This window comes from Stegostoma tigrinum, chromosome 26 (assembly GCF_030684315.1).
Source record: "Stegostoma tigrinum isolate sSteTig4 chromosome 26, sSteTig4.hap1, whole genome shotgun sequence".
In the NCBI taxonomy this organism is placed as follows: Eukaryota; Metazoa; Chordata; class Chondrichthyes; order Orectolobiformes; family Stegostomatidae; genus Stegostoma; species Stegostoma tigrinum.
Genome location: NC_081379.1, coordinates 5,372,456 through 5,398,782, shown reverse-complemented (window position 1 = coordinate 5,398,782; position 26,327 = coordinate 5,372,456). Strand labels below are relative to the sequence as shown.

The 26,327-nt window shown below is 40.2% G+C and overlaps 1 protein-coding gene across 6 annotated transcripts in view; it reads right to left on the bottom strand.

Moving 5' to 3' along the window:
• The window catches only part of golga3 (golgin A3), an 80,336-nt gene extending 55,080 nt beyond the window's left edge, over positions 1–25,256 (bottom strand). The window contains exons 1-3 of one of the 6 annotated variants that reach the window (XM_048556207.2): positions 25,141–25,256; positions 17,458–17,492; positions 9,001–9,369 (exon numbers count right to left, since the gene is read on the bottom strand). In XM_048556207.2, coding sequence (XP_048412164.1) covers positions 9,001–9,136 — 136 coding nt within the window. In that variant the 5' untranslated portion in view covers positions 9,137–9,369; positions 17,458–17,492; positions 25,141–25,256. Of the gene's footprint in view, positions 1–9,000; positions 9,370–17,457; positions 17,493–24,742; positions 25,028–25,056 lie in introns of those variants that run through there. The other 5 variants (XM_048556211.2, XM_048556212.2, XM_048556210.2 and 2 more) reach the window with 5 other exon arrangements.
• Between the last annotated feature and the right edge of the window lie 1,071 nt (positions 25,257–26,327).

The following is a 26,327-nucleotide window of genomic DNA, read 5'->3' as shown; positions in this document are numbered from 1 at the left end:
CAGTGTTGCTTGGAGAAAATTCCAGGATTTTGACTGAACGACACTAAACCAATGGTATAAATCCAAGACAGGATGGCGAATGGTTTGAAAGGGAAGCTATAGGTGGTGTTTTCCTCCTCTTTTGTGAATGTTATGCCAGTAAAGGTATTATTGATGGTCACAAGAGGAGGAAAACAACAAACTGCCATTCCTAGATGTCACAGTAGAGCGAACAGCCAATGGGGAACTTCAAACCAGCGTCTACAGGAAAACAACACATACGGACCAAATACTGAACTACAGGAGCAACCATCCCAACACCCACAAACGAAGCGGCATTAGAACATTATTCCAACGAGCCACCACACACTGCAGCACAGAGGAACTACGAAGAGTGGAGGAAAATCACCTATACAGCGTATTCAAAAAGAATGTGTACCCTATGAACACAGTCCGCCAATTCCGCAGCAATAAACCCAAACAGACAGACAAAACGGGCTCAGAAACCATAACCACTCTCCCCTACAAAGACATTTCCGAAATGACTGCCAGATTACTCGGACCTCTTGGCATCAGGGTAGCCCACAAACCCACCAACACACTAAAACAGCAGCTAATGAACTTAAAAGATCCTATACAGACAACAAACAAAACAAACGTCATCTACAAAATACCTTGCAAGAACTGTGACAAACACTACATTGGACAAACTGGCAGAAAGCTAGCCACCAGAATACATGAACATCAAGCCACAAAACGACATGACCCACTATCACTCGTATCCCTACACACAGATGAGGAAGGCCACCACTTTGATTGGGACAACACATCCATCCTAGGACAAGCCAAACAGACACGCACGAGAATTCCTAGAAGCATAGCATTCCAACCGGAACTCCATCAACAAACACATTGGCTCCAAATCAATCTACCATCCCCTGAGAAAAAGGACAGGAAGTGACATCACCAACCCAAGGAAACCTAACCAGATAAATAGAAAGCGGGACATAGCACCAGCGCTTCATCCGAGGCTCACTGATGATGTTACCTAGAATGGTGACGAAACGTCTGAAAACTAACCTTCCAGCTCAGCGAGCAAACTCACATCCAGAACCTCAACCTGAGCTACAAATCTTCTCAAAACCCAATATAGTAACTTATCACTGGTAGAGATACAATCACAAACATTTCCAGATAATCACTGCAACCCAGCTGACTCATGAATGTCCTTCGGAGAGGGAAGGCCACAACTTCTACTGGGGACTCCAGCGAGTACATGGTTGATGCATTAGTGCCACTTAAAACAAGCCAGGAAACCAGTTAATATTAATTGGTTCAAAGGATTTATAACATTGATTATAACAAACATATGGAAAAGTAGGGAATTCAGCTCTTCAAGCCTGCAACACCGTTCAATAAAATCATGGTGGATCTATTTGTGTTCTGAATTCCACATTCCCACCTTCTCCTGATGACCTTTGACTCCCCTTGCTAACCCAAATCTACAAATATTCAATCAATATTTAAAAATATTCAATGACTTCTACTGCCTTGAGGCAAAGCATTCCAAAGTTCCACAACTCCCAAACAAAATTCCCTGTCTGTTCTAAAAAGGCAACCCCTAAATTTAAAACAGTTTCCATAATTCTGAACTCAATCAGAAAAAATAAATATCATTTCTAGATCCAACTTGACATCAAATCATCCACTCTTCTAAACTCCAGTGAAAACAACCCACTCACTTCACTTATCAATTTAGCAAGATCACCTCTTAATCATCTCCAACATATGCACTGCATTCCTTAAATTAAAAAAAAGAGACCACTAAAACTGCACACAGTATTTGAGTTATCATCTCTCCAATGCTTCTCATGACTAAAGGCAGTCCCTTTCATAAAGAATAGCATTCGATTAGTCTGCTTGATCACTGGCTGTACCTGCATACTAACTTTGTCTCTCTCAGGTACTAGAACACCTTGAAAACTGTGCATCTCAATACTGCAGTCATTTGTCAAAAATATATAATACTTCATTCTTCCTGCCAACTGACCAAATTCCTATTTTATAGTGCCTGCCAAATTTTCAACCACTCATTCAACCAACATTCACTTGCATCCTTGCCATCTTTACATGTAGTTTTCTACATATCATTGTCACTTGCATACTTAGCCATCATGTCTTCAATCCTCATTTTGAAGTCATAGGGAAACTTTTAAAAGCAAGGACCCAGCACAGAAACCTGTGGAAACTCCACTTGCCAAATCCTGCCAATATGAAAGTGACCCATTTATACAGTGTTCCTATTTTCTGCCAGCCAGCCGGTCTTCCACGTGTGCTAGTGTGCGCCTACACCACAAGCTCCTAAAAGGTAACATTTGATGTGGAATCTCATCAAATGCCTTCTGGAAATCCAATACAGCAGCAGGGCACCCCCATTTTCCCCATGGCATACTTCTCCAAAGAATTCCAAAAAAATTGGTGAAACAATTTCCCTTTCACCAAACCAAACTGTCTCTTTCCTCAGTAAAATGGCAGCGCAACATCATCACATTCTGATTAACTCAATAGGCAATTAATTCACTCCTGCCAATATCACTTAAATCCAACAAGAAGTTCAAAAAGGCTTTGGATATTTTCCCTTTTTAAAATTAGAGCTTGAAAATTCTGTGGAAGTTTTTAGTCACTTATAGTAAGAAAAGAGTAACATTGGACTGGCACAGGGCATTTCAGAACCTCAGGATATCCCAAAGTTCTTATGCAGAATGAAGAATTCCCACATCACTGTTGTAATATCAGAAACTGGACAACCAAATTTCAAAGTTTGACAAACAGCATTGCTATTATCACATTACATTATTTGATGAAGAATAAATATTGGCCAAGAGATTGGGAAGAATGCTCTCACTGAGCTTCAAAATTGTGCCAAGGAATCATTCTCACCCAAACAAAAGGGAACACTGTAGGATTAGGCATCTCGCCAGGAAGACATTATTGCCCAAAGTGAGACAGAGACTGTTGTGGCAGCCTAAATACTGTGCTCTGGTCTCTGCAATGAGATATATTTGATGCATAAAGGTGGTTGCATTTGTCCATCTTTAAGGCAGTTAGTTAGGACAATAGCCAATCTGACCATAACCCATGGTCCGGCTGATCCCGTGCAGATGAATTAAGCATGCCAATTCAAAAACAGTATTTTCCCTTTATAGCTAGCAGCCCTAAACAGTCTATGACTTCACGAACATGAAAAATACCAACAAAATGTTTTGCATTCCAGACGCAATGCAAAGTAGAAGCTGAACGCAAAGGGGCAGCATTGCATCATTCCAGTTTCAAGATTTTCAAGTTTGACTACCCATCGCAATTTGCAAATACCTGCATGTAAAAAAAATTGTTCACCTGAAACCTGTCAAATAATCTTTTACTCCATGTTTTCTAATGTATTATGGCAATCACATACCATATAGCAACTTCATCCATTTGAAAGAGACAATTGTTGATGAGATTTCAAAATTTTGACTAATTTCTTTACAATTCTTTGGTAATTTTTGAAATACTGGACTGTGAATTGAATTGCACTTTTTGTCTTTACTGTTAGCCTGCTTTTTCCCCTCCAACTGATGAATCAATTTAAAGAATGGCATCTAAATCTAAATTTCTGCACGCATAATTCTATGATTCAGTACAGCTTCCTTCTAGATACGTACCTTACAGTGTCAGCTGTCTATGTAAACAGCTAGGGTTGGGCAGTCAAATGTTAACTGCTATACGACTTGATTGGCCTGGCTTGGTGAGATATTTGCCTCAAAGTTCTCTAAAATTGCATACCTTACTTGTCTTCACCAAGAATGACTTTTATAATCAACTAAGGCCATTCAAGGATGGCACAAAAAACTGCAACAAATTCAAACATTTTACTACCAAGCAATAGCTCCAACTTGCATTTATTTTCAGCATATTTCAAACAATGTCGATTTTTTTTAAACCTGCCCACTCTGATAAGAGAAGCAACGATTCAATCCAGTCAGAAAAGAACAGAACCAAAGCAAATATACACATGAAATAGACAACCAAATTACCTTTACACACTATTATATAACACCTGAATATAACCAATGCCCAAATATTGATTACAAAAGAAACAAGGAAAATGGGTCATAAGCCAAGATTTGAGAAAAAGTGGAAGCAGTTATCAAAAGCTTGGTTAAAAGAATGGCTCAGAGGAGATTTCACTTTTGAAAAGGAAAAACTAAAGATAAAAGGGACATTTGTGTCGTGTCACTGGACCAGCAATCCAGAATCCAAGTTGGTTCAAATTCCACCGTGGCATCTGGTGGGATCAGGAACTAAAATCAGTCTGTCTGTAAAGGAGAGAAATTCAAAAGACCGTATGCCTCTATTTCAATTATCTCCAGCAGGATGGAGACAACCAGACTCACATTCAACTCTCTTCCTTTATCAGCATTCCAAGGATTGCCTCCACCATGACACCATGGTCCACTCTTCCTCCAATACCGCCCCACATCCAAGTCATCTTCCCATGCAATCGTGGAAGGTGTAATGCCTGCCTATTTTCTTCCTCCCTCCTCACTATCCAAGGCCCATCATACCTTTCAGGCTTGGCAGTAAGTTTACCCACACTTCATTCTTACCTACTATATTCACTGTTCACAGTGCTGTTTCCCCTACACTGGCTTCGCAGAACACCTTCATTCTGTCCATAAAAATAATCTGAGCATTCAGGTGCCTGCGATTCCGACACATTATCATGATCCCATGCCTATTTCTATGGCAGGCCTGCTATAGTGTTCCAGCCAGCCTCAATGCAAGCATGAAGAACAGCATCTCTGTCAGCGTGGGGATTCTGCATCCTCTAGGATGCAGAGTCAGTAACTGCACAGCCTGATTTCACCTTCCCTTGCTTGTAACCCACCCCAACCCTGCCTCCAAACACTCAGTCCTATCGAGACATTGGCTGCTTTTGGCACAGCACCCTCAGGTCTATTATCACATTACGCGTGTTGCTTTCAGCACAGCCTACCCTGCGTGCTCATTATCAATTATTCTGCTATTCTTCTGTTCTGACCTTCTATCAATAATCCCCTTGTTTGCCTAACCCTTTCACATCTCTCTTTCTGGACTCATCTCCACCTATCTGCTCACCTAAACCACCAGTGAACTAGTCTTTATAGTAACAGCTGGGACACAGCCTGGTTGTGCATGCAACTCCAGACCAATAGCAAAGAGTGACTTAACTGCTTTCTTGGCAATTAGGGGTAGACAATAAACGTTGACCCAACCATCAAAGCCCACATCCCTTGAAAGAAGAGCAGGGGAGGGAAGGGGAGGTTTCGATGAAAGGATTCCACAAAGCAGAGTCAGCCTACGTGTTGTTGGTGGCCCAAATGGAAGGAGATGCACAGGACAAAGTAAAGACTTGAGAGATAAGATAAATGCTTAGATTAAAGGAGGTAAAAGGTTTTTAAAAGAGTTCAAATATCAAATTTATTGGTGAACAGGGAACCATTTGAGCTCAGCACAGATAAGAATGGTGGGTGACCAAGACCGAAACCGAAACCGAAGCCGAAACAGAACATTTAGGACAAGGTGGAGAAGAGAGACCAATAAGTACAGCAGTGGAAGAGTGAGACCTGGAGATAAAAGCATTGCTACTCATTGGAGAGTAGACAATCTTTCAATGGAAAAAGACACAGGACCTTAAACCTCGCTCTTGGTTGAACAGGATATTCTGATAGTGGTCAGCGATGCAGATGAATTAATGGCAAGTGAGTAAAGTTGGCAGCAATGGCAAGATTGTAGCTTCAGTCTTCCCAATGTCTAACTGGACAAAGTTATGGATCGTTCATATTAGGATGTCAGAAAAAAAAAATCTAACAGCACAAGAGTAGAGCAAGAGTCCGAAGTTGTAGTAGAGAGTTATGGTTCAGTGATAAGGATTGTTAAGGAACTTTGGAGGTGAAGGGAAAGCAAGCAAAGCTATTATTGCTATTTTTTTAAAAAATACTTGGAATTTTCCTCTTCAACATTTACTTGGTACACAAGTTCTCAGAATATTACATCTCAACTGTGCTTATATAAACTGCAGTGACATTTGCACTTTAGGCTTTTAATAAGATTAGAACCCATGGTATTGAGGATAAAATATTAACAATGGACAGAAGACTGGCTAACCAAGAGAAGATAAAGTTGAAGTTGGAGTAGGAAGGGCATTTTAGGGTGGCAACCTGTAATTAGTGCAGTGCCACAGGGATCAGTGTTGAGACTGCAACTATTTGAAAGATACATCATTGGCCTGGATGAATATTGCTGCAACACTGGGTAAAGTATTCAAGGATTTGAAGGCAGGACATTAAAATTTAATGTTTGTGAAGTGATGGGGGGGGGTGGGTGAGAAGAGGGAGAGATGCAGGGAAGTGGGGTGCGTGTGGTCCCTTTAGAAGATAGTGTTTTTCTAAATGTGGAGATTTTAAAAAATGATTGAGAGATTCACAACCCTGGCAGTTGATGGTTTTGTTATTAAGGCAACCAGTTGGAAAACTAGCCAAGTAATTTAAACCAGGCACTCAGACTAAAAACCAATTAAAGTTGAACATGATGATTTTGATAACCTAGGACCAATCCTATTGTGAGAAATTAATAAGGGGGGGGAGGGGAAGGAGAGGGGGAAAGAGCTAATACAGTTTAAAACCCATCAGCTCTAAGGAGAAAAATCACTGGCGCTCGTACCCAGGATTCTAAGCGCTCAGAGGAGCCATCATCTAACTAAGGATAGAGTGGCACGCTTAGTTAATATTCCTGACAAGAAGTTGATCGAGAGCACCCTTCCTGGCACAAGAAGCTGACAAAGAAGGGTGTTCCTGACAGATGATCAGCAATCAGGGCACAGAACATTCTGGAAGACGTATCCTGATTGTAATTTAGGCAGACTAAGGTTTTTTAAAATTAATTTTGGTTTACACAAGTGAGACTTGTATGCTGTTCCAATGGATACAATTAGAATTTTGTTTTATTCAGTAATATTAGTTAGTAGTCAATGGGGGATTGTTTGGTATGTTAGTAGTTTTATCAATTTGTTCACTGTTAGAGTTAGATAAATAAATTGTTACATAAATGTTTAAGTAGTGGCTGGCAGGAGCTCATTTAATTTTACCTCCCCTTATAACAGGTTGGGAGGTGAGAGGCGACAGGCAGGTTATACCACTTTTCACACTTTTTCCTTTAAACAATTTGAAGCGAGGTAAGCTTCTCTGGGTGTCTTGGTTTTAGTTCTGGGTAGTGAGGGGTGCTAGTCGACCTCTGCTTCATAAGAAAATACACTTGCCAAGTTTGTGGATGACAAAAATAGAGAAGACAAAAAAAAACCCATCAGGATAGCACCAGAGGGGTGTTTTTGGGTTTTAGTGCATGAATCAAAGTTCCAAATTCACCAGGCATTACGGAAGGCCTTTATTTCAAAGAGAATATATAAGAAGAGATTTTTATATAATCTATCGAATGCATTGTATGATTTGGTAAAACTATAGAAGGCACTAGTCAGATCACAGTTTTGGCTCTCACATACGGGGTATTGAGTACAAGAGTTGGCAGGTCATGTTGCAGTTGTATAGGACTTTGGTTCGGCCACATTTGGAGTACTGTGTACAGTTCTGGTCGCCACATTACCAAAAGGATGTGGACACTTTGGAGAGGATCCAGAGGAGGTTCACCAGGATGTTGCCTGGTATGGAGGGTGCTAGCTATGAAGACCAGGTTGAGTAGATTAGGATTATTTTCATTAGAAAGACTGAGATTGAGGGGGTACCTGATTGAGGTCTACAAAATCATGAGGGGTATAGACAGGGTGAATAGCTAGAAGTTTCCGCTCCCCCACCCAGAGTGGGAGACTCAATTACTAGGGGTCATGAGTTCAAAGTGAGAGGAGGAAGGTTTAAGGGAGATATGCGTGGAAAGTTCTTTACACAGAGGACGGTGGGTGCCAAGAACGCGTTGCCAGCGGAGGTGGTAGACGCTGACATGTTAGCGTCTTTTAAGATATATTTGGACAGGTACATGGATGGGCGGGGAGCAAATGGACACAGACCCTTAGAAAATAGATGACAGGTTAGACAGAGGACCTCAATTGGTACAGGCCTAGAGGGCCGAAGGGCCTGTTCCTGTGCTGTAGTTTCCCTTTCTTCTTTGTATATCCAGGGAAAGATATACAGGCATTGAAGGCAGTCCAGGAGGAGAAGTTCACTAGATTGATCCTGGCTATGGAGAAAATTTCTAATGAGGAGAGGCTATGTATGCTCTACCTGAAGTCACTGACATTTAGAAAAATGAGAAGAGACCTTATTAAAAAGGTAAGATCCTTTGTAGGCTTGTCAGGGTAGATAAGGAGGTTGGTTCACCTTGTAGGAAAATCTAGGACCGCGGGGCATAGTCTAATGAGTCATCTGCCTAAGACAAAGAATAAGAGGAAAGTTCTCCTGACAGGGTGGTAAATCTGTGGAATGCTTGATGGGCAAAACGGCCTATGTCTTTTCTTATTTCTTATGGCCTTATACAACCCTGTCCTGTTGGCAGCATTTCTGCCTGTAATCATTTTATTTGATCATATTGTTATATAGACTTACTTAATCAACAGCTCACACTGTAAAAATAGTCACAAACATTAAATAAAAATATTGAACTTGAGAGAATACTAAAATATAGATCCTCCTCTACAAACTTCAAACTGCACAATAATTTAATAACTCTACTTCCCCAGCAAAGAAACAAGCACACAATTCTGAATCTATACAGACACATGTTTTACATTAAGAAACCATCTCACCTACTCAAAACGAATACTGACATGGACAGTTTCTATTAACATAACATCCCAACCGATGCATCTTCAATTTGCGAAATTAAAACGTTACTATATTTTAGTTACCAAATGGATTCTGATTAAATATCCAAGTATTTTTTTTAAAAAGAGAGAAAACTTAAGCGAAGTATAATTTGGTATGGTTTACTCACCATTTACATTGGCTTCTGTGACAGATGACCCAGACATAATTACATCATCAGGAAGTTCCTCTCTGCTCTCAGTGGTTACACTGTACTTCGAATCAGTCAATATGACATCTTGTGTGGGGGATGGGGTTTCCATCATTCTACAGACTTAGCAGTAATGAATGACACTTTAGGTCTTCTCACAATGAGCCAAAGGTCACTTTTTGCCATTAAAAGGAAATTTGCTCTGCTCTCAGGATAATTTAAGAGATTGCAAACTTTCTGGGAAGCAGCATCAGGATCTGTGAACTATGAAACGTAGCAGTCGGCAGGTTCCAATGAGTCGAGGATTGAGGCCAGTCCTATACAACTTGTAATAAGAAAGCGTAGGCTCTGTGAAAAGACAATGCACTAAATCAGTACTTACACTGAGGCTAATTGACACCAGGAATTATTACAGGATTGTCATTATTCATCTCCGCAAGGAAATAAAACACAAGTAAACCTGATTGTAGCCCTGCTGGTGAGACAGCGAAGGAGTTCACAATCCTGCTGAAAAGGTGGAAGATAATCCAATGCATTGTTTTGATCTTTTCCATTAAACTGATTTAAACTGCAGTCTAAATTACAAGTGACTATCCCAACAATAAAATAATTTTCACGTATTTTGAGACAGGCCATAGTCATGATGAACACTATATAAATTATTTCACTATAAGCAGCTCTGCTGGTAAAGCTAAGTGTTGTTGTTGCTGCAAGCATTGCACTCATACTAAGCACATGCAATAGTGATTAACTTGGGTTTAAAATAATTGAACTATCTCCTCTAGCTTCTTCTCCTGCCCTTGATTGCATCAATAATCTAAAAACACAAAGATACATTGTTGTGCTACTATAAATATTGCCCTAGAGTAAGCTCAATGGCTAGCAGCTCAAAAATACCTTTCTATAATAAGTCAAAATTTTAGAAATAGGTAATAGTGGCTATAAACACTATAAATATGCATAACAAAGGCAGAATTTAGAGAGTCATATTTCAAGAATAATTAAAAATCTTAAGTTAACTGCTATTTGCTAAATAGCAATCAGAAGTTTATAGGCTCTGCTGTGATTGAAACCTTGAATGTCATCTAAAAGAGGAGTAGCTTAACCGTTGCCACTGCAATTTTGTCAACAAAAATCCTTTCCCACGCAAAAACTGAAATATTCAGAATATTCATTCAACTGTACATTTCACAATGTGTGACCACACCAGTTATCACACAGTTTATCACTTATGAAAATCTGTAACTCATGCACATGGCTGCATTCAGACAACTTCAACACTACATTGATATTTGCACTATTTAAGCACCTTTAACATAGCTATATGTTTCAAGGCACTTTGCAAGAATGTTGTCAAATAAAAATTTGATACCAAAAAAACATAGGAATATTCAGGCAGGAGACCAAAAATTTAAAATCAGAAGGAAGGAAGTTTTAAGGAACATCTTAGACAGACAAGTAGAGAGGTTCAGTCGCAGAATTCCAGAGCTTAGAACCCATCTGAAAATACAACTGTCAATGGTGGATTGACAAAAAAAAACTTGCACATACGGCCAGAACTGTAGGAGCACAAAAATCTCAGTAGATTGTAGAGTAGAAAGCGGTTACACTAAGAGAACAGGTGAAGCCAAGAAGAGATTTGAAGACATAAAATGAAGATTTTAAATACTGACGTGTCACCGGACAGGGGCTAACGCAAGTCAGCAACCTCAGGGGTCATGGTTAATTGAACTTTGAGCAAGTTAAGAAATGGGCACCTGGGCTTTGGATATTTTAAAGCTTACAGATGGATGGGAGGCTAGCCAGCAGAACATTGGAATAGTCACCCCTACAGTTAATTAACATACTAATTAGGGTTTCAACAGCAGAAAAACAGAAATAGGAAGAGATAATTACAGACTAACATACAGAACATAGGTTTAATACATACAACAGAAGATTGAGAATTTCAAAAAGTTCTGATGCACTGGTAAAACTGGCTATCACATTTGAGGCTTTTAGCATGAACACAGCATGAATGGATACAGACTGCAACTTTAGATAACAAAGTGTGGAGCTGGATGAACACAGCAGGCCAAGCAGCATCTCAGGAGCACAAAAGCTGATGTTTCAGGCCTAGACCCTTCAGAGAGGGGGATGGGGAGGGGGTTCTGGAATAAATAGGGAGAGAGAGGGGGAGGTGGACCGAAGATGGAGAGAAAAGATGATAGGTGGAGAGGAGAGGAGAGTATAAGTGGGGAAGTAGGGAGGGGATAGGTCAGTCCAGGGAAGACGGACAGGTCAAGGTGGGATGAGGTTAGTAGGTAGGAAATGGAGGTGCGGCTTGAGATGGGAGGAAGGGATGGGTGAGAGGAAGAACAGGTTAGGGAGGCAGAGACTCCCATCTTAAGCTGCACCTCCATTTCCTACCTACTAACCTCATCCCACCTCCTTGACCTGTCTGTCTTCCCTGGACTGACCTATCCCCGCCCTACTTCCCCACCTATACTCTCCTCTCCATCTTTGGTCCGCCTCCCCCTCTCTCTCCCTATTTATTCCAGAACCCCCTCCCCATCCCCCTCTCTCATGAAGGGTCTAGGCCCGAAACCTTAGCTTTTGTGCTCCTGAGATGCTGCTTGGCCTGCTGTGTTCATCTAGCTTCACACTTTATTATGTTGGATTCTCCAGCATCTGCAGTTCCCATTATCTCTATCACAGACTGCAACCTTGCTCAATAAGTCAAATGTGCATTTCAGTTTATGATATGGAGTTCAACACCTCATTCAATATATCTGAACTATCTGTAAACAATCTCATCGTTCATAGTCAGCATGTACATCCACAGAACTGGAAGTTGCAAGTGATATTGGTGGTGCTTGAGAGATTGGAACATGAATTTTAAAGTGTAAAGATGCCCTCAAAACACAGTGAACTAAGTTTTACTGTTTACCTCCATTGGTAAGTTACCACAGTCCTGACAGACCACATGGCTGTTCATTAGAGAGAGACAACTAGCAATGGTTTAACTTCAAGGTCACCACGCTTCAGGGGAGGGTAAGGGTAAGAGGCTGGGAAGGAGTGTCCTGCACGGTAACCTCAACCCCCAGTGAAGAAATTGAACCCACGCTGTTGGTGACACTTGGCTTCAAAAACTAGCCATCTAGGCAACTAAGCTAACCAGCCCTCATGCCTCCATGTGTACCAATTAGCTGCAGTATTTTCACAAGAGAAATTATCTGAAGTGGGGACATCTGTAAAGCTCCTTTTTAGGATGTGATTAATCGTTTTGTGCTAATCACTGGATGCCTTTTGCCCTCAGTTACTCATAGAAGATTTGCTTGTGAATTCCCCAGTCATCCATGCAGACCACATGGCCTATCATGCCTCTGCTTCGTGCATACTGAAAACCCACTCTTGCGATTTTGTCCAACCATCAAATTCTCATCATGGACCTTGAGCACCTTTGATGGAAGCATTTCAGAGCTTGGATCTGTTAAGACGTGTCAGACCTGTGATTCTGCCTATATAGCAGGGTGATAGAGACAACGTTCTGAAGAAGGGTCATCGGACCAGAAACATTCACTCTGGTTTTTCCTTCACAGATGCTGCCGGACCTGGTGAGCTTTTCCAGCAAGCTTGTTTTTGTTCCTGGTAGAGACAATGTTTGATTTTAATCTTCAACTTAATGCACTGCTGCTTGTGAATATGATTTTGAGCTTTAGAGCTATACAGTAATGAGAGTTTCATAAGCAAACAAGATTATTACTGTTTGCTCTTTAGAATTTTCCACCCCCCCCCCCCCCCCGCCGCAATACCCTTTCATTCCGTTAGCCCTAAGAACTATACATGACTCTTTCTTGAAAGGATTTAATGTCTTGATTTAATGGCCTCAAGACTTCTCTGCTACACAAAGTGGCAACAGGCTCACCACTGTCCAGGTAACAAAATTTCTCATCTCAGTCCTAATGGCTTATTCCATACTCTTAAAACTGTGATCCTTGGTTCTGGACTCCCCAGTCAGTCAGCTGGAATATCTTGCTAAGTTTACCTTGTCAGTCCTGTTAAAATTTTAAGCTTCCACGAGATCCTCTCATTCTTCAAACTCCAATTAATTTAGTCCTGACTAATCCAGTATCTCTTCAATATGCAAAAATACTCGGTGTAATTTCACCAAGGCCTTATACAATTTCTGCAAGACATTCCTGCTCCTCTACTTGAATCCTCTCACAAAGACAACAAAACATTCTATTCTGTACTTGTTACACCTGCATGCTTATTTTCAGCAACTGTCGTACAAGGGCACCCAGGTCTTGCTGCATAACCCTCTGTCCCCACCTATTTCTATAAAGATAATCTGCATGCTTGTTTTGGGTAGCAAAGTGAATAACCTCACAGATAATGGGAACTGCAGATTCCAAGATAATAAAACGTGAGGCTGGATGAACACAGCAGGCCAAGCAGCATCTCAGGAGCACAAAAACGTCAGCTTTTGTGCTCCTGAGATGCTGCTTGGCCTGCTGTGTTCATCCAGCCTCACATTTTATTATCTTGAATAACCTCACATTTGTCCATATTATTTTTCATCTGTCATGCATTGCCCTCTTAGTCACCAACAGGCTGCATCCAACAAAAGAGGACAAGAATCTTGCTCCTGACAAGTACTGAAAGTTAGCAGAGCTACTAACAAAGCTGTTCCACTTATTCTTTAATTTATCCCTTTTTCTTAGTTAGCCATCTGGCCTGTGTCATACTGCCTGAGACCCACACCTGGAAGGGAAGGAGTGTATGATCATTCCACCAAGCCAGCCAAAAACCTCCGAAAGTACAGGGGAAATCCACATTTATGAAGTGTCATAGAAAGCTAATGTCAACTTAATTTATAAAAGTTTCACACTTGTATAGCATTTCTCATGACCAGACATCTCAAAGCACTTCTCAGCCAAAGAAGATGCTTCTGAATGGTAGTTACTGCTGTACTGCAGAAACATAGCTGGAAATTTGTTTAGAGCAAGATGACACGAACAGCATTGAGACTGTGATCATATTGACTTTCCTCTGATGTTGACAGAAAGATAAATATTGACCAAAACAGCAGACATTATTCCCCTGCCTTACAATCTTATTTCTTCCTATCAGAATGGAAAGGATAAATAAGACTCCTTCTCATCTGAAATAAGTCACCCAACTAGTCAGCACCTTCTCAATACTACTCTAGACTGTCAGCTTCGACTTTTGCTCGGAGGTCCTGGCTTGGCCTGATTGGTAACCTTTGCACTTACTGTAACTTTTGCTGAAGGGCTTTGTACAATATATTGTGATTTCTGAAGCCCAGACATATAAACATTCTTACTGGAAATATTTAATACAATCTTAAAATATTTGTGTTCCAATATTAGGCAGTCAGTAAGAGATCTGACACCTGAAGGAGGGATGAGACTCTGAAAGCTTGTGTCTTCAAATAAACCTGTTGGACTGCGGCCTGGTATCATGTGACTTTTGGCCTTGTCCACCCCAGTACAACACTAGCACTTTCACATCGTGCATGGAGACAGCAAAACCATTTTACTCTTGTATTCCAAACCACTTGCATTAAAACAGGAGGTTGCTATTTGCTTTCTTAAATTACTGCTATTGCAAAGAAACAGAAGTCAACACTCAAAGCTGTTCTGATAGTCAGTTTGATTATACTAACTAGTTGAGCAGTACTGCAACTCCATTTACAAGTTTCATACTCTTTGGTACTTTTGCCCACTGTTTGAACACATGCAGCCTTTGGCAAGAAAGAATTCCAGTCTGTTACAACCTTATATACAACACCATGCTTCACAATTTCCACAGTTCTTCTGCAAGGAACATTTCTCTCTGGAATAGTTTAGCTCTAATTTTAAGATTATATCCCTCATTCCTCATTGATCAAAAGAAACCAAATTTCTCAGTATCTACCATTTCCTTTGAACATTTTAAGCACCTACGATCAGGTCATCCCTCATTTCTTTTCAAAGAGGGATTGCACATCTGTAGCTCCATGAATCATTGACTTAATATATGTATTGCATAACAATGCTTACAACAGCAGGAAACATGCATTTTTGGAACCATATCTGTAAATTAAAGTTAAAGCATCAAGAATGCTTCATCATCTGAACAGCAGAAATCTTGACAAGTCAGCTCAGTTTTAAAATTCACAAAATCTGAAACAGCCATTTAACCATTAACTGAAAACGATAAACAAAACACTCATCTGAAACATCTCAGACAGACAGTACTGATAGAGCTTTCACTGATTCTTACCCAGTACACCATAGTAATCTGAGAGAGAGTTTGAACATCAATAGAAATCAACTTAAAATTACTTGGGCAGTTGCTACAGGGAAAATTCAATGGTAAACCAAAAGCTCTGAAGTGACATCTAGCAAACATTGGCAAAATAGAAAATAAGTAGTTGGAAAGTTCTTGTTGCAGGCTCTAATATATTGTCCAATTAGAGGCTAGCTAACAATTTGCTCTTCAAAGCAGAAAAGCATAGCTTTTATACAGAGAAAAAAAAGCTTTGAATTTTGCATAATTTATAAGAACACAAGAACCAGGAGCATGCCATCTGGCCCTTCGAGCCTGCGACGCAATTCAGTAAGATGATGGCTGACCTTTTCATGGCCTCGGTTCCACTTACTCACCCTCCTACCATAATCGTTAATTACTTAACTGTTCAAAAAATCTTGGCTTTAAAAACAATGAGAAAGGCTCAACTACCTCATTAGTCAGAGAATTTCACAGATTCACAACCCTTTGGGTGAAGAAGTTCCTCCTAAATCTGCTCCCCCCTAATTTTGAGGCAATGCTCCCTTATTCTAGTTTCACCTGTTAGGCCCGAAACATCAACTTTTGTGCTCCTGACACGCTGCTTGGCCTGCTGTGTTCATCCAGCTTCACACTTTGTTATCGAGGAAACAACCTCCCTGCTTCTATCTTATCTATTCCCTTCATATGTTTCAATAAAGACTCCCCCCTCATTCTTCAAATTCCAATATAATCCCAGTCTACTCATTCTCTCCTCATAAGTCAATCTTCTCAACTTTGGAATCAACCCAGTGAATGGTCTCTGCACCCCCTTCAGTGCCAGTGCATCCTTTCTCAAAGAAGGCCAAACCAAAACTGTACACAGTACCCTCTGTATGACCTCACCAGCACCCTATACAGCTATAATATAACCTCCCTGCTTTTAAACTCAATTCCCTTCACAGTGAAGGACAAAATTCCATTTGCCTTAATTACCTGTTGCACCTGCAAACAAATCTTCTGTGATTCATGGACAAGGACATCCAGGTCCCTCTGCACAGCAGCAGGTTGCAATTTTTTAACCATTCAAGTAAACAGTTGCTTTTACTGTCATTCCTACCAAATGGATGACTTCACATTTATCAACATTGTACTCCACCTGCCAAACCTTTGCCCACTCAAAATCCCTCTGCAAACTTTCAGAGTCTTCTACACACTTTGCTCATGCACTCATCTGTGTCATCCACAAACTTTGACACACTACACTAAATCAACTATGTGAACTATAAACAATTGCAAACCCAACACTGATCTCTGAGGCACACCACTAGTCACTGATTGCTTTTCTGGTTGGCTCTCATTTATTGTCCTTCTCCCTCTAATTGATCAAATTATCCTCTAGCAGACAGCAAGCGGAAGGATTGTAGGGTTTCAATCAAACTGGTCACACCAACTGGCTTTGAATTATGCTGCAATGCAGAAAGGATTTAAATTAATAATGAGACCACAGCACTTAAATCTGCAACTGATAACTAAACCAACGACTTCTCATAGGCTGCACAGCACTTTTGGAAACAATATCTACAAGCACAAGATTCACATTCAATAATTTTAAAAATACTATACTTTAGATCACAGAATATTGACTTAAGTAGAATCCATTTTCATGTTAATTGGCTGTACTGCATATAGTTTCAGACAAATAGGAGTTCTGAGTTCCAAAGAGCAATCAGAGTCTATTATCTTGATCAAAATTGCCCTCTTTACTTTTATACACTGTCAAAACCTTTTTAAAAACAAATATCCAGATACAAAACATACATATTTAGTTGCAACATACGTAAACAGTTCCATTTCACAAGCAAATGTAGCTTCACATATGACATCTAACATTACATAGAACAGCTTTTGAAAATAAAAAGCTTTACAAATGAACAAATCAAGGGTGGCTGCAAATAAAAATCAGGTTAATAATTTTAAAATTTCCATTGTAAAAGAAATTCTTTTAGCAGATATGCAACAAAATGTTGATTCACAGTCAGACTCAATATTAAATAAATATAAATTAATTGGTTAAATTAATTAATTAAGTTTCCAAGCCAACCCATATAACTCAACTGCTCATCTATCCCTTTACAGATACTCCTGCATCAAGGGTTCAAGAACAATTAACAGACTTACTGAACAATGTGGACTCCGATCTCCAGATTGTGCCCCTAGAAATAATGATGAAAAGAAAGAGTAACGTATTTAGCCTGGGAGACATGTAACGATAGCGTATTAAATTGCACTTGTGACAGATTGTATTTCATCGTAGATTCCTGTAGCAGTAGTACAGATAACTTTAAACAGACTCTACTGCTACAACATAAATGCTCAATGTGACATGAGCCCAGAGTCAAAATCTGACCATTGTCAACTACCCTGAAGAACACACTGCTCCTGGTATCAGCCAGAAATATTTCAGTCATATAAAACTTAGCATAAGGAATAATAAGAACTGCTCCCTTAACATCCCAAAACTATAGTAACATATTCCTTCACTGAACATAAATCAAAATCCACGAACATCATTCTTAATACTGAGGACTGCTGTAGCGCAATGTGGCAGCTCACCATCACCTAAAGACTGACAAATGCTGGTCTTGCCAGTAATATATACAGCCCAAGGAAGAATTAAAAATTTCAGACGACAAAAATGCGGTTTGACTATTTCTTAATTTGTCTGTACAACAGCAAGCATACTATAGCTGGTCCAATAATTTTTTAAATTCAATACAGTCGGACATTGCAGGGAGGGGTGGAGGGGACTTGGGGCAACAGTGGGAATGTATCCATCCACCTTGATCATTATACCGAGACTAAAGTTTGGACAACAACAAATTGTGCCTTGAATAAGTGGTGTTTCGTTGTCAGATATTGACTCTCCCAATCCCAGATTGGTAATTGCTGTTTGAAAGCAGTATCGGAGAGCAAAGACTGATTATCAAACAATAACAAAATCATCTCAGAACATGTAAACAATCAAGCTATCCAACTAATAGACTCTGTAAATACAAGAAGAATTTCACTTTCCAAGTTCCAAAGAACTAGGCCTACAAAGTTTTGTGGGCAATTTTGTTACCCATTTGTTATGAAGCAACTGAAATTTCAAACTTTTTGGTCGACATAAATAGCAAAGAAATTCATGTCAAAATAGTTTACTAAAAGAGATATACTGCAAAGGTTTGCAGGGACATGAGCCAAAAGCAGCAGACGGACTAGTTTAGTTTGGGATTACGTTCAGCATGGACTGGTTGGACAAAAGGGTCAGTTTCCATGCTGCACAATTCTATGGCTGAGTGTGCATGAGATACACACACTTAAAATTTCATTACGTTTCATAGTCACGATTTTAAAACAAGTTGATAATGACTTATTCCAGGCTTTGTTGAATTAAAAATAGTCAAGGCCAATAGCATGAGGCAGAATGATGCCAAAAAGGCAAGCAAAAGAAAGTAAATCATAAGTTATTGATTTAGTAACAGCGAGGGCATATTATGAAAAGCTTGAAGAAAGCTGGAGCAAGGCAAGAAAAGATTGCTCAGGGACTCTGCAAGAAACACCTTACAGAGGGAGACTGTATTAATTGAGAGTGTGTGTAGGAAGAAGACAGCATGTGGACAACATATAGGAAGTTTCAGCAAAAGAGCAGAAAATTCAGTGCATTTAGAAGAGGCGACCGAGGAGCATTTCTTTATCTCACTAAAATCTTTCAGAATTTTCCCATTTTCACCGTAATAATCTGCTATGCCCACATTATCTTAGCTTTTCACAGTCTTAAACAAAAACCTTTTCATATTTTCAAAAGAACATTTCCAGTCACATGACTGGGATATTAATAAAATAACAAAGTATTAAAATCGAGCACTTCTGCTTAATCTACTCAGTGCAAAATTAAAAGAGACATACAGATTTTGACTTTCATTTGCTACTTTACATCTTCAAAGTACATTTTGAACTACTACAAATTCTAAAAGGCAGGTATTGGTACTATTAAACAAAAAAGCATTCTTTTTAAAGTAAACAAAGACTTGCATTTATTTGGCACCTGTAACATCATCGATGTTCCAAAGCATTTCATGGAAGCATTACAAAAAACAATTTTGAACAGTGAGCCACATATTGTATTGGGATAGATGACACAAACATGGTAAACAGATATCAAATGAGAATCTGAAGGGGAAAAAGACAGCTAAAGTCAGACAGGATTAGGAAGGATATTTGAGAGTTTAGGGGCTTAGCAACTGAAAGTTCAGCCATCAATGGTGAAGAGATTAAAATCAGGAATGCTCAAAAAAGCTAGAGTTGAGCAGCATAAGAAATCTCGGGAAGGTTGTAGGTGGTTACAGAGATGTGAAAAATCAAGGCTATGAAGCGGTTTAAAAGCAAGGATGAGAATTTTAAAATCAAGTACTTACAAAATGCTAATTAAGTCTGAACTGACTTAACTGCCTACCTGCATTAACTTATTTTGTCAAAGTCCAGAGATATTCTTTGCAATTGGAAGGATAGACTAATAAGAACTCAAAACAGTAGGAGTACCATAAATGCTCATCAACTGGGTTTCTATGTCTGTGAAAGTAAAGTGCTGGAATTTCTTTTCAAGTTTAAACAATACAGTGACAAAGCTGTCTGGAAACATGAATGGCAATCAATGATGCAAAACATAGCAGACAAGCAAGTCAAAACACAATTAAGATAATGACTAAAACACAACATTACTTTGAAAATGTCTAGAAAAGAGCGGTGATACATCACTTGGTAACAGGATTAAAATCAAACCATTCCAAGTACTTGAATAATAATTATGAAAACTTTTTTTTAAAATTGCCTATAGTTAAGATACAACATCCAAAGCTTTAGATGTGGCAGGATACAGAATTTATCTGCGATCCAAAGAGATCAGGATTTTAAATGAAAAATTTAAAACCATAATATACCACCCTTAGAGAAATCTAGTTTTCAAAGCTATATATCTCATGTATAAGTGCTCTATAAGAATTTACTACAGCTGTGTAACAAAGACATTTCAGTGCTTTATATAACAAAATAAACAAGATTTAACATATGCTAAAATTAAGAGCAGGCTTATAGATTTGCATTTATATGGTAACTTTCACAGCCTCAGGATATGCCAAAACACTTGACAGCCAATGAGGCACTTCTGCATTATAATACGAGAAACATTCGTGCCCATGTGATGATGAAGTGTATTTGCTATCTCAAAAATTACATACCACAATGCAGTCAAAAACAACCACCAAGGTGATGCATATACAACATTAGATTTTAAATGGTGTCTGATGAATCCGACCACAAATAACCTGCACATCATTACAGTCATTCTAATTTAGGAATTCTTTTCAAATTCATGATCACCAATAAAACACTAATCTAAAATTAATATGTTGCATTAAAGTCTAAACAGTTTCTTGGGTCCAACTATTTAATAACAAAGGACCACAGGAGTTAAGTGCAGGAGTAGGGTCCTCAGCCCCTTCAAGCACATTCCATCACATAATACGATCAGGGCTGATCTTATCTGCTCTCAACTCCACTTTCTAGTCTGTTCCTCACAGTCCTTAATCTTACTTTCGTCTGAAAAATGTCTATTTTATTTTGTGAATCATGGATTGATGCTGGGCAGTGAGTTCCACAGATTTACAACCCTCAGAAGTGGTTTCACCTCATCTCAATTTGAACCTGCCTATTCTCTTCTATATCTACAACCTCTAGACTGTCCCACAATGAAGAACATCTGTTCAACAGCCATCTTATCAGTCCCCTTTAGTATTTTACATACTTCAATCAAATCAGTGTCCTCATTCTTCTGAACTCCAGCGACTACAAGCCCAAACCATTCAACTGCTCCTCATACAATAGCCCTTTCATTCCTCGAATCAACCTGGTGAACCACCTCAGAACTGTTTCCAGTACCACCACATCCCTTCTCAAGTAAGGAGACCAAAACTTGACACCATAGTCCAGGTGTGGTCTCACCAACATCTTATAAATGTAAATAAATTACACACACACACACACACAACCCTTTAAAATCTAGTCCTTTAGCACTAAATGCCAGGAATCCATTTGCCTTTCTTGTTATCTGCTGCACCTGCATACCCACTTTTCACAATTCATGCACAAGGACACCCAGATCCCTCTGATGCATTTTGAACCAACTTCCCATTTAAATAATAACTTACCCTTTTACTTTTCCAGCCAAATTGGACAACCTCACACTTATCCACATTAAATTCCATCTGCCAGATTCTGACCACTTCTCCTAACCTACCAATATTCACCTGTAAACTCTATCTCCTCATCACAGAGCTAATAGGAACTGCAGATGCTGGAGAATGAGATAACAAGGTGTAGAGCTGGATGAACACAGCAGATTTCCGAAGAAGGGTCTAGGCCCGAAATGTCAGCCTTCCTTCACCTCATCATAGCCTGCTTTCCCACCTAATTCAGTATAATCTGCAAATTTTGTTATGTTACACTGCGTGGAAGAAAAATTTTACATCACAAGGGTAGATGGGAATTTAGGCCAAGACAGAGATGCAGCCTTGGGTGAAACTGATGGCATAGAGAAAGAATTTTAATTAGTTAGCATGCAAGATTTTAACGAGCTTAGCAGAAGTCAGGATGTAGTTACTCAGACTGTGTTATCACTATGTGCATGTTATCTTAACTAGAGTTAGAGAAGGATCTTTTGATATATTGTCACTATACCAAGGTTTTAGACAGTATTAGAGATGTCCCTTGTATCCCTGTGGAGCCGAGTTACGATAAGCTAGAGCTTAAATCAAACTGTATATCACTCCCTCTGCTAGCTGCATGCCGAAGGTCATTTGAAGTAATTATTAAGCCATCTGTAAGGCAGCATTCCAGTTACCTTGAGCAGCATCTGTTTTCTTTAAAAACTTAATGAATGAATCGACAAACATAAGATGTCACGGGAGCACCCTGCTCTAAGTTAATGGTATAAAAGAGATTGTTATACTCTGTATTAGGAGAGTCGGGTGCCGGTGGAGATCGACACTCTCCTTGGTACCAGGTAAGAAAATAAACTGCTTTGAACGGGAGCTGGAGTCAAGTCTCATTAATAGTTAAGCAGAAATAAAAATTTCTATACTGTCCCTGTTTGTAAGTAGTTGAGGCCCAAGTAATGAACCCTGTGGCATCCCACTAGTTTCAGTTCACAATCCAGAGAACGACACAGTTAGCCCGACCCTCTGCTGCCTGTCAGTCAACTATCCTCTTAACAAGCCAATAATCTACCCCTGATCACCTGGGATTTAACCTTTTGGATCAGTCTTATATGCAGCACCTGGTCAAATGCCTTCCGGAAGTAAGAGATCCGGATACCGCAGAAACTTCAAGTGTAATCTCAAGCCCATATCAAGTTTCCTATCAGCAATTTGCTGGATTCATCAATCAGACCCGAGGCACCTTCAGTATTTGTCATCTGAGGTCTCTGTCTCAGTGTATTGATATCCAACTGGCTTGACTATAGACAATGTTGCAACTAGTGGAGCTCAATTTTGGAACGTGGTGGGGAAAGAATCAAACATCACAATTCAACATCAATCTCCAATGGTCCTGCTGAAAGTCTTAGTTTGTTGACAGGACCAGTTCCAGGGGATATACTCCTATAAAACAATCTGACACTCACTGTGAACACCATGGAACCAACAGCCACTTGGGAACAGACAACTGTAGTTTGGGAACTTTAACTGAAAAAGCAAAAAGAATGAGGGGAGCAAGATATTTGTCAGACAAAATGAGTATTAGCATCATAAGAACCCAGATATAAGACCAATATAGTAAATAAGATACTTGGGTATTACTGTGTTAATAAGTGTTTCAACAGCAGAGTTTTTTCATTCCCGAAGCTGCCTCAGCAGTGGCGATGGCTTAGCTTATCTTTCATGTAACTTATAAAATAAGAGTTTGGACAGGTCAAGTACTGTACTACAAGCAGAAAAAAAAGAGGGAGGTGGTAGCAGCCACCAGACATAACCGAGCAAAACAAGATTTCACTAACCCACTGAACAGATAGAGCAGATAAGCATCAGGTCTGAAAAAGGGTCACTGAACCCAAAGTGTTGACTCTGCTTTGTCTTTCTCAAATGCCACCAATCCTGCTGAATTTTTCCAGCAAATTTATTTTTGTTCCAGATAAACATGGGTTGGTTTACTGTACTTGCTGAGGGAATATGACCTGAGTGAAGTTGATAAATGTAGCACAGAATCATCAACATAATGGCTAAGAGCAGATGGTGAATCAATCAGCTTGCTGACATGAAGGGGGAGCAAAATGGCAAAGGACTGAAGCAAGTCATTTGCTGTGCTTTAGTATATCGTACTTGGAATTAAAATGAGATGTACAAGTTTTAATTCCAACAGAGTGATTATATAAGCTCTTTAGAAACATGTTGAATCCTGAGGACACACTGTGTTAGTGCAGAATTGAAGAAGCTCACAGCACTGATACCATTAATGCAGTCATTATGCTAAAGCCTATACTGATTTCACAAGTTACCACAGAACATCTAAAATAAGGAGTGATTTGGAAATTAAAAGCAGCTTCCATAAGTAGAAGGTGGAAACACTGAAGAAGGAGAAAGACAAATTCAGGACATTCTCCTAGCTGGGAGAGATCTTTAAGGTTCAAAAACAGGTACAGGACAAAAGAGTCAGAAATGGAGTTAAAAGTTTAAAATGCTCTGAATTCAGGGTAAAGTTGTTAATCATTTACTTTTGTAAAGCCTCATTGCTAGATGATCAACATCAGCACATGCACATCCAAAAAGGGGAAATTAAACATTAATGGCAAACAATTCAAATTTTACTTGTTATTAAAAGGAAAAGATGACAAATATGGAAGATGGCATTAACAAGGTGGGGAAATAGAAGGATAAAATCCTCACCATTTATCAAATTCAGATGTTTCAAAGGAATACAGCAAATAAATACAAACTTACAAAAGCATAATGACCACTAGACATACGTTTGATTTGAATCAAACATCTTTTATCAGGTTAAAATCAATATACTGCAACTTCATACAATTTTTCACTACAAATATCTAAACAGAAAACAAAGAACTACAGATGCTGGAAATCTGAAACAAAAACAGAAATTGTTAGTGAAGCAACTCAGGAGCGCAGCATCGCAGAGAACGTAAAACCAACGTCTTCAGAAGAGTCACTGGACACGAAACGTTGACTCTGCTTTCTCTCCACAGATCTATCCCAGATCTGCTAAATTTCTCCAACAATTTTTTGCTTTATTTACTACAAAAATCTATTTAGCTAGAGGCAAATATAACATACATTAATAGAATACTATGTTAAGTAGGGCGTCATTAGAACGCAAAGCCAATAGGACCATAACATCCCCAATGTTCATTGCTTACTTGGCCATTACCAAATGCCCAGTTCGGGGTCGGGCCACCAGCATTCGATCTTCTTTCTGTCGTCCAACCTCCCCAAACACTAACACCTCGCCCGTTTCAGGCTGCTTTGGCCGAGGATAAGCCCAATTTTAACTCCAGGCAAACAAAGGACTAATCAATATTTTCAAATGACGGAGAAGAATTAAAGACCGTTAAGGGGCAGCTCCAGAGGCCAGCCTCTTCGTCCCACCCAGCCAGTCTCAAAACGTCAACCCGAGGCTTAGCCCCCGGCTTTAGGCCGTGACACCTTCAAAGGAAGGGAAATGTTAACATACATTGACTGAAAACTTCACCGTTCTCTGACTGCACACCTCCTGCTGGTTATAAAGCTTCCCCGCACCCCCACAACCGCCATTTACCCTTCGGGATGTAAGCCGCAGCCGGGCGCCATACGTGGCTCTTCCAGTCCGACACCGATTTCCTTCCGCCAGTATCTTCCCTTAGCAACACATTAAAAACTTCAGACTCAGTAGTTCAATCAACATTACTCCATTTAACGAAATTAGTAATACCTGGCATCATTTGTAATTCATGCAGCTTTTTTTTTAAACTGTAATTTTATTTAAAATGTTATTTTGCTCTCATTGTTGGAGAAACAATGTATCCGACTCACTGACGAGAACGGACCTTCCGGTGGAGGCGATGCTGTGGATTGACAGGCGTCAGGAGTGGTGGGCGCTGCCGACGGCAGGGGGCGGGACCGTCGTTAGAGAGGCGGGGCACGCGTTGGAGGGTGGGATCGATTATGGGCGGGGCAAAATGTATAGGGCGGAGACAGACATATAGGGCGGGGCTAGAATTATGGGGCGGAGCCTGTTATCGGGAGGGGCTAGTATTTTCGGAGGAGACCGAGGATGTAGACTGGTTCAGAATTAGTGGGCAAGTTTGGAATCGAGGATTGGGCCATGATTATGGGGCGAGGCTAGGAATAAAGTGCGGAGCCAATATTAAAGTTTGTTAAGGGCCAGTCCCCAAGCGGAGGCTTGGGGACCGCTTTGCAGAACACCTCCGCTCAGTTCGCAACAAACAACTGCACCTCCCAGTCGCAAACCATTTCCACTCCCCCTCCCATTCTTTAGATGACATGTCCATCATGGGCCTCCTGCAGTGCCACAATGATGCCACCCGAAGGTTGCAGGAACAGCAACTCATATTCCGCCTGGGAACCCTGCAGCCATATGGTATCAATGTGGACTTCACCAGTTTCAAAATCTCCCCTTCCCCCACTGCATCCCTCAACCAGCCCAGTTCATCCCCTCCCCCCACTGCACCACACAACCAGCCCAGCTCTTCCCCCCCACCCACTGCATCCCAAAACCAGTCCAACCTGTCTCTGCCTCCCGAACCGGTTCTTCCTCTCACCCATCCCTTCCTCCCACCCCAAGCCGCACCCCCAGCTACCTACTAACCTCATCCCACCTCCTTGACCTGTCCGTCTTCCCTGGACTGACCTATCCCCTCCCTACCTCCCCACCTACACCCTCTCCACCTATCTTCTTTACTCTCCATCTTCGGTCCGCCTCCCCCTCTCTCCCTATTTATTCCA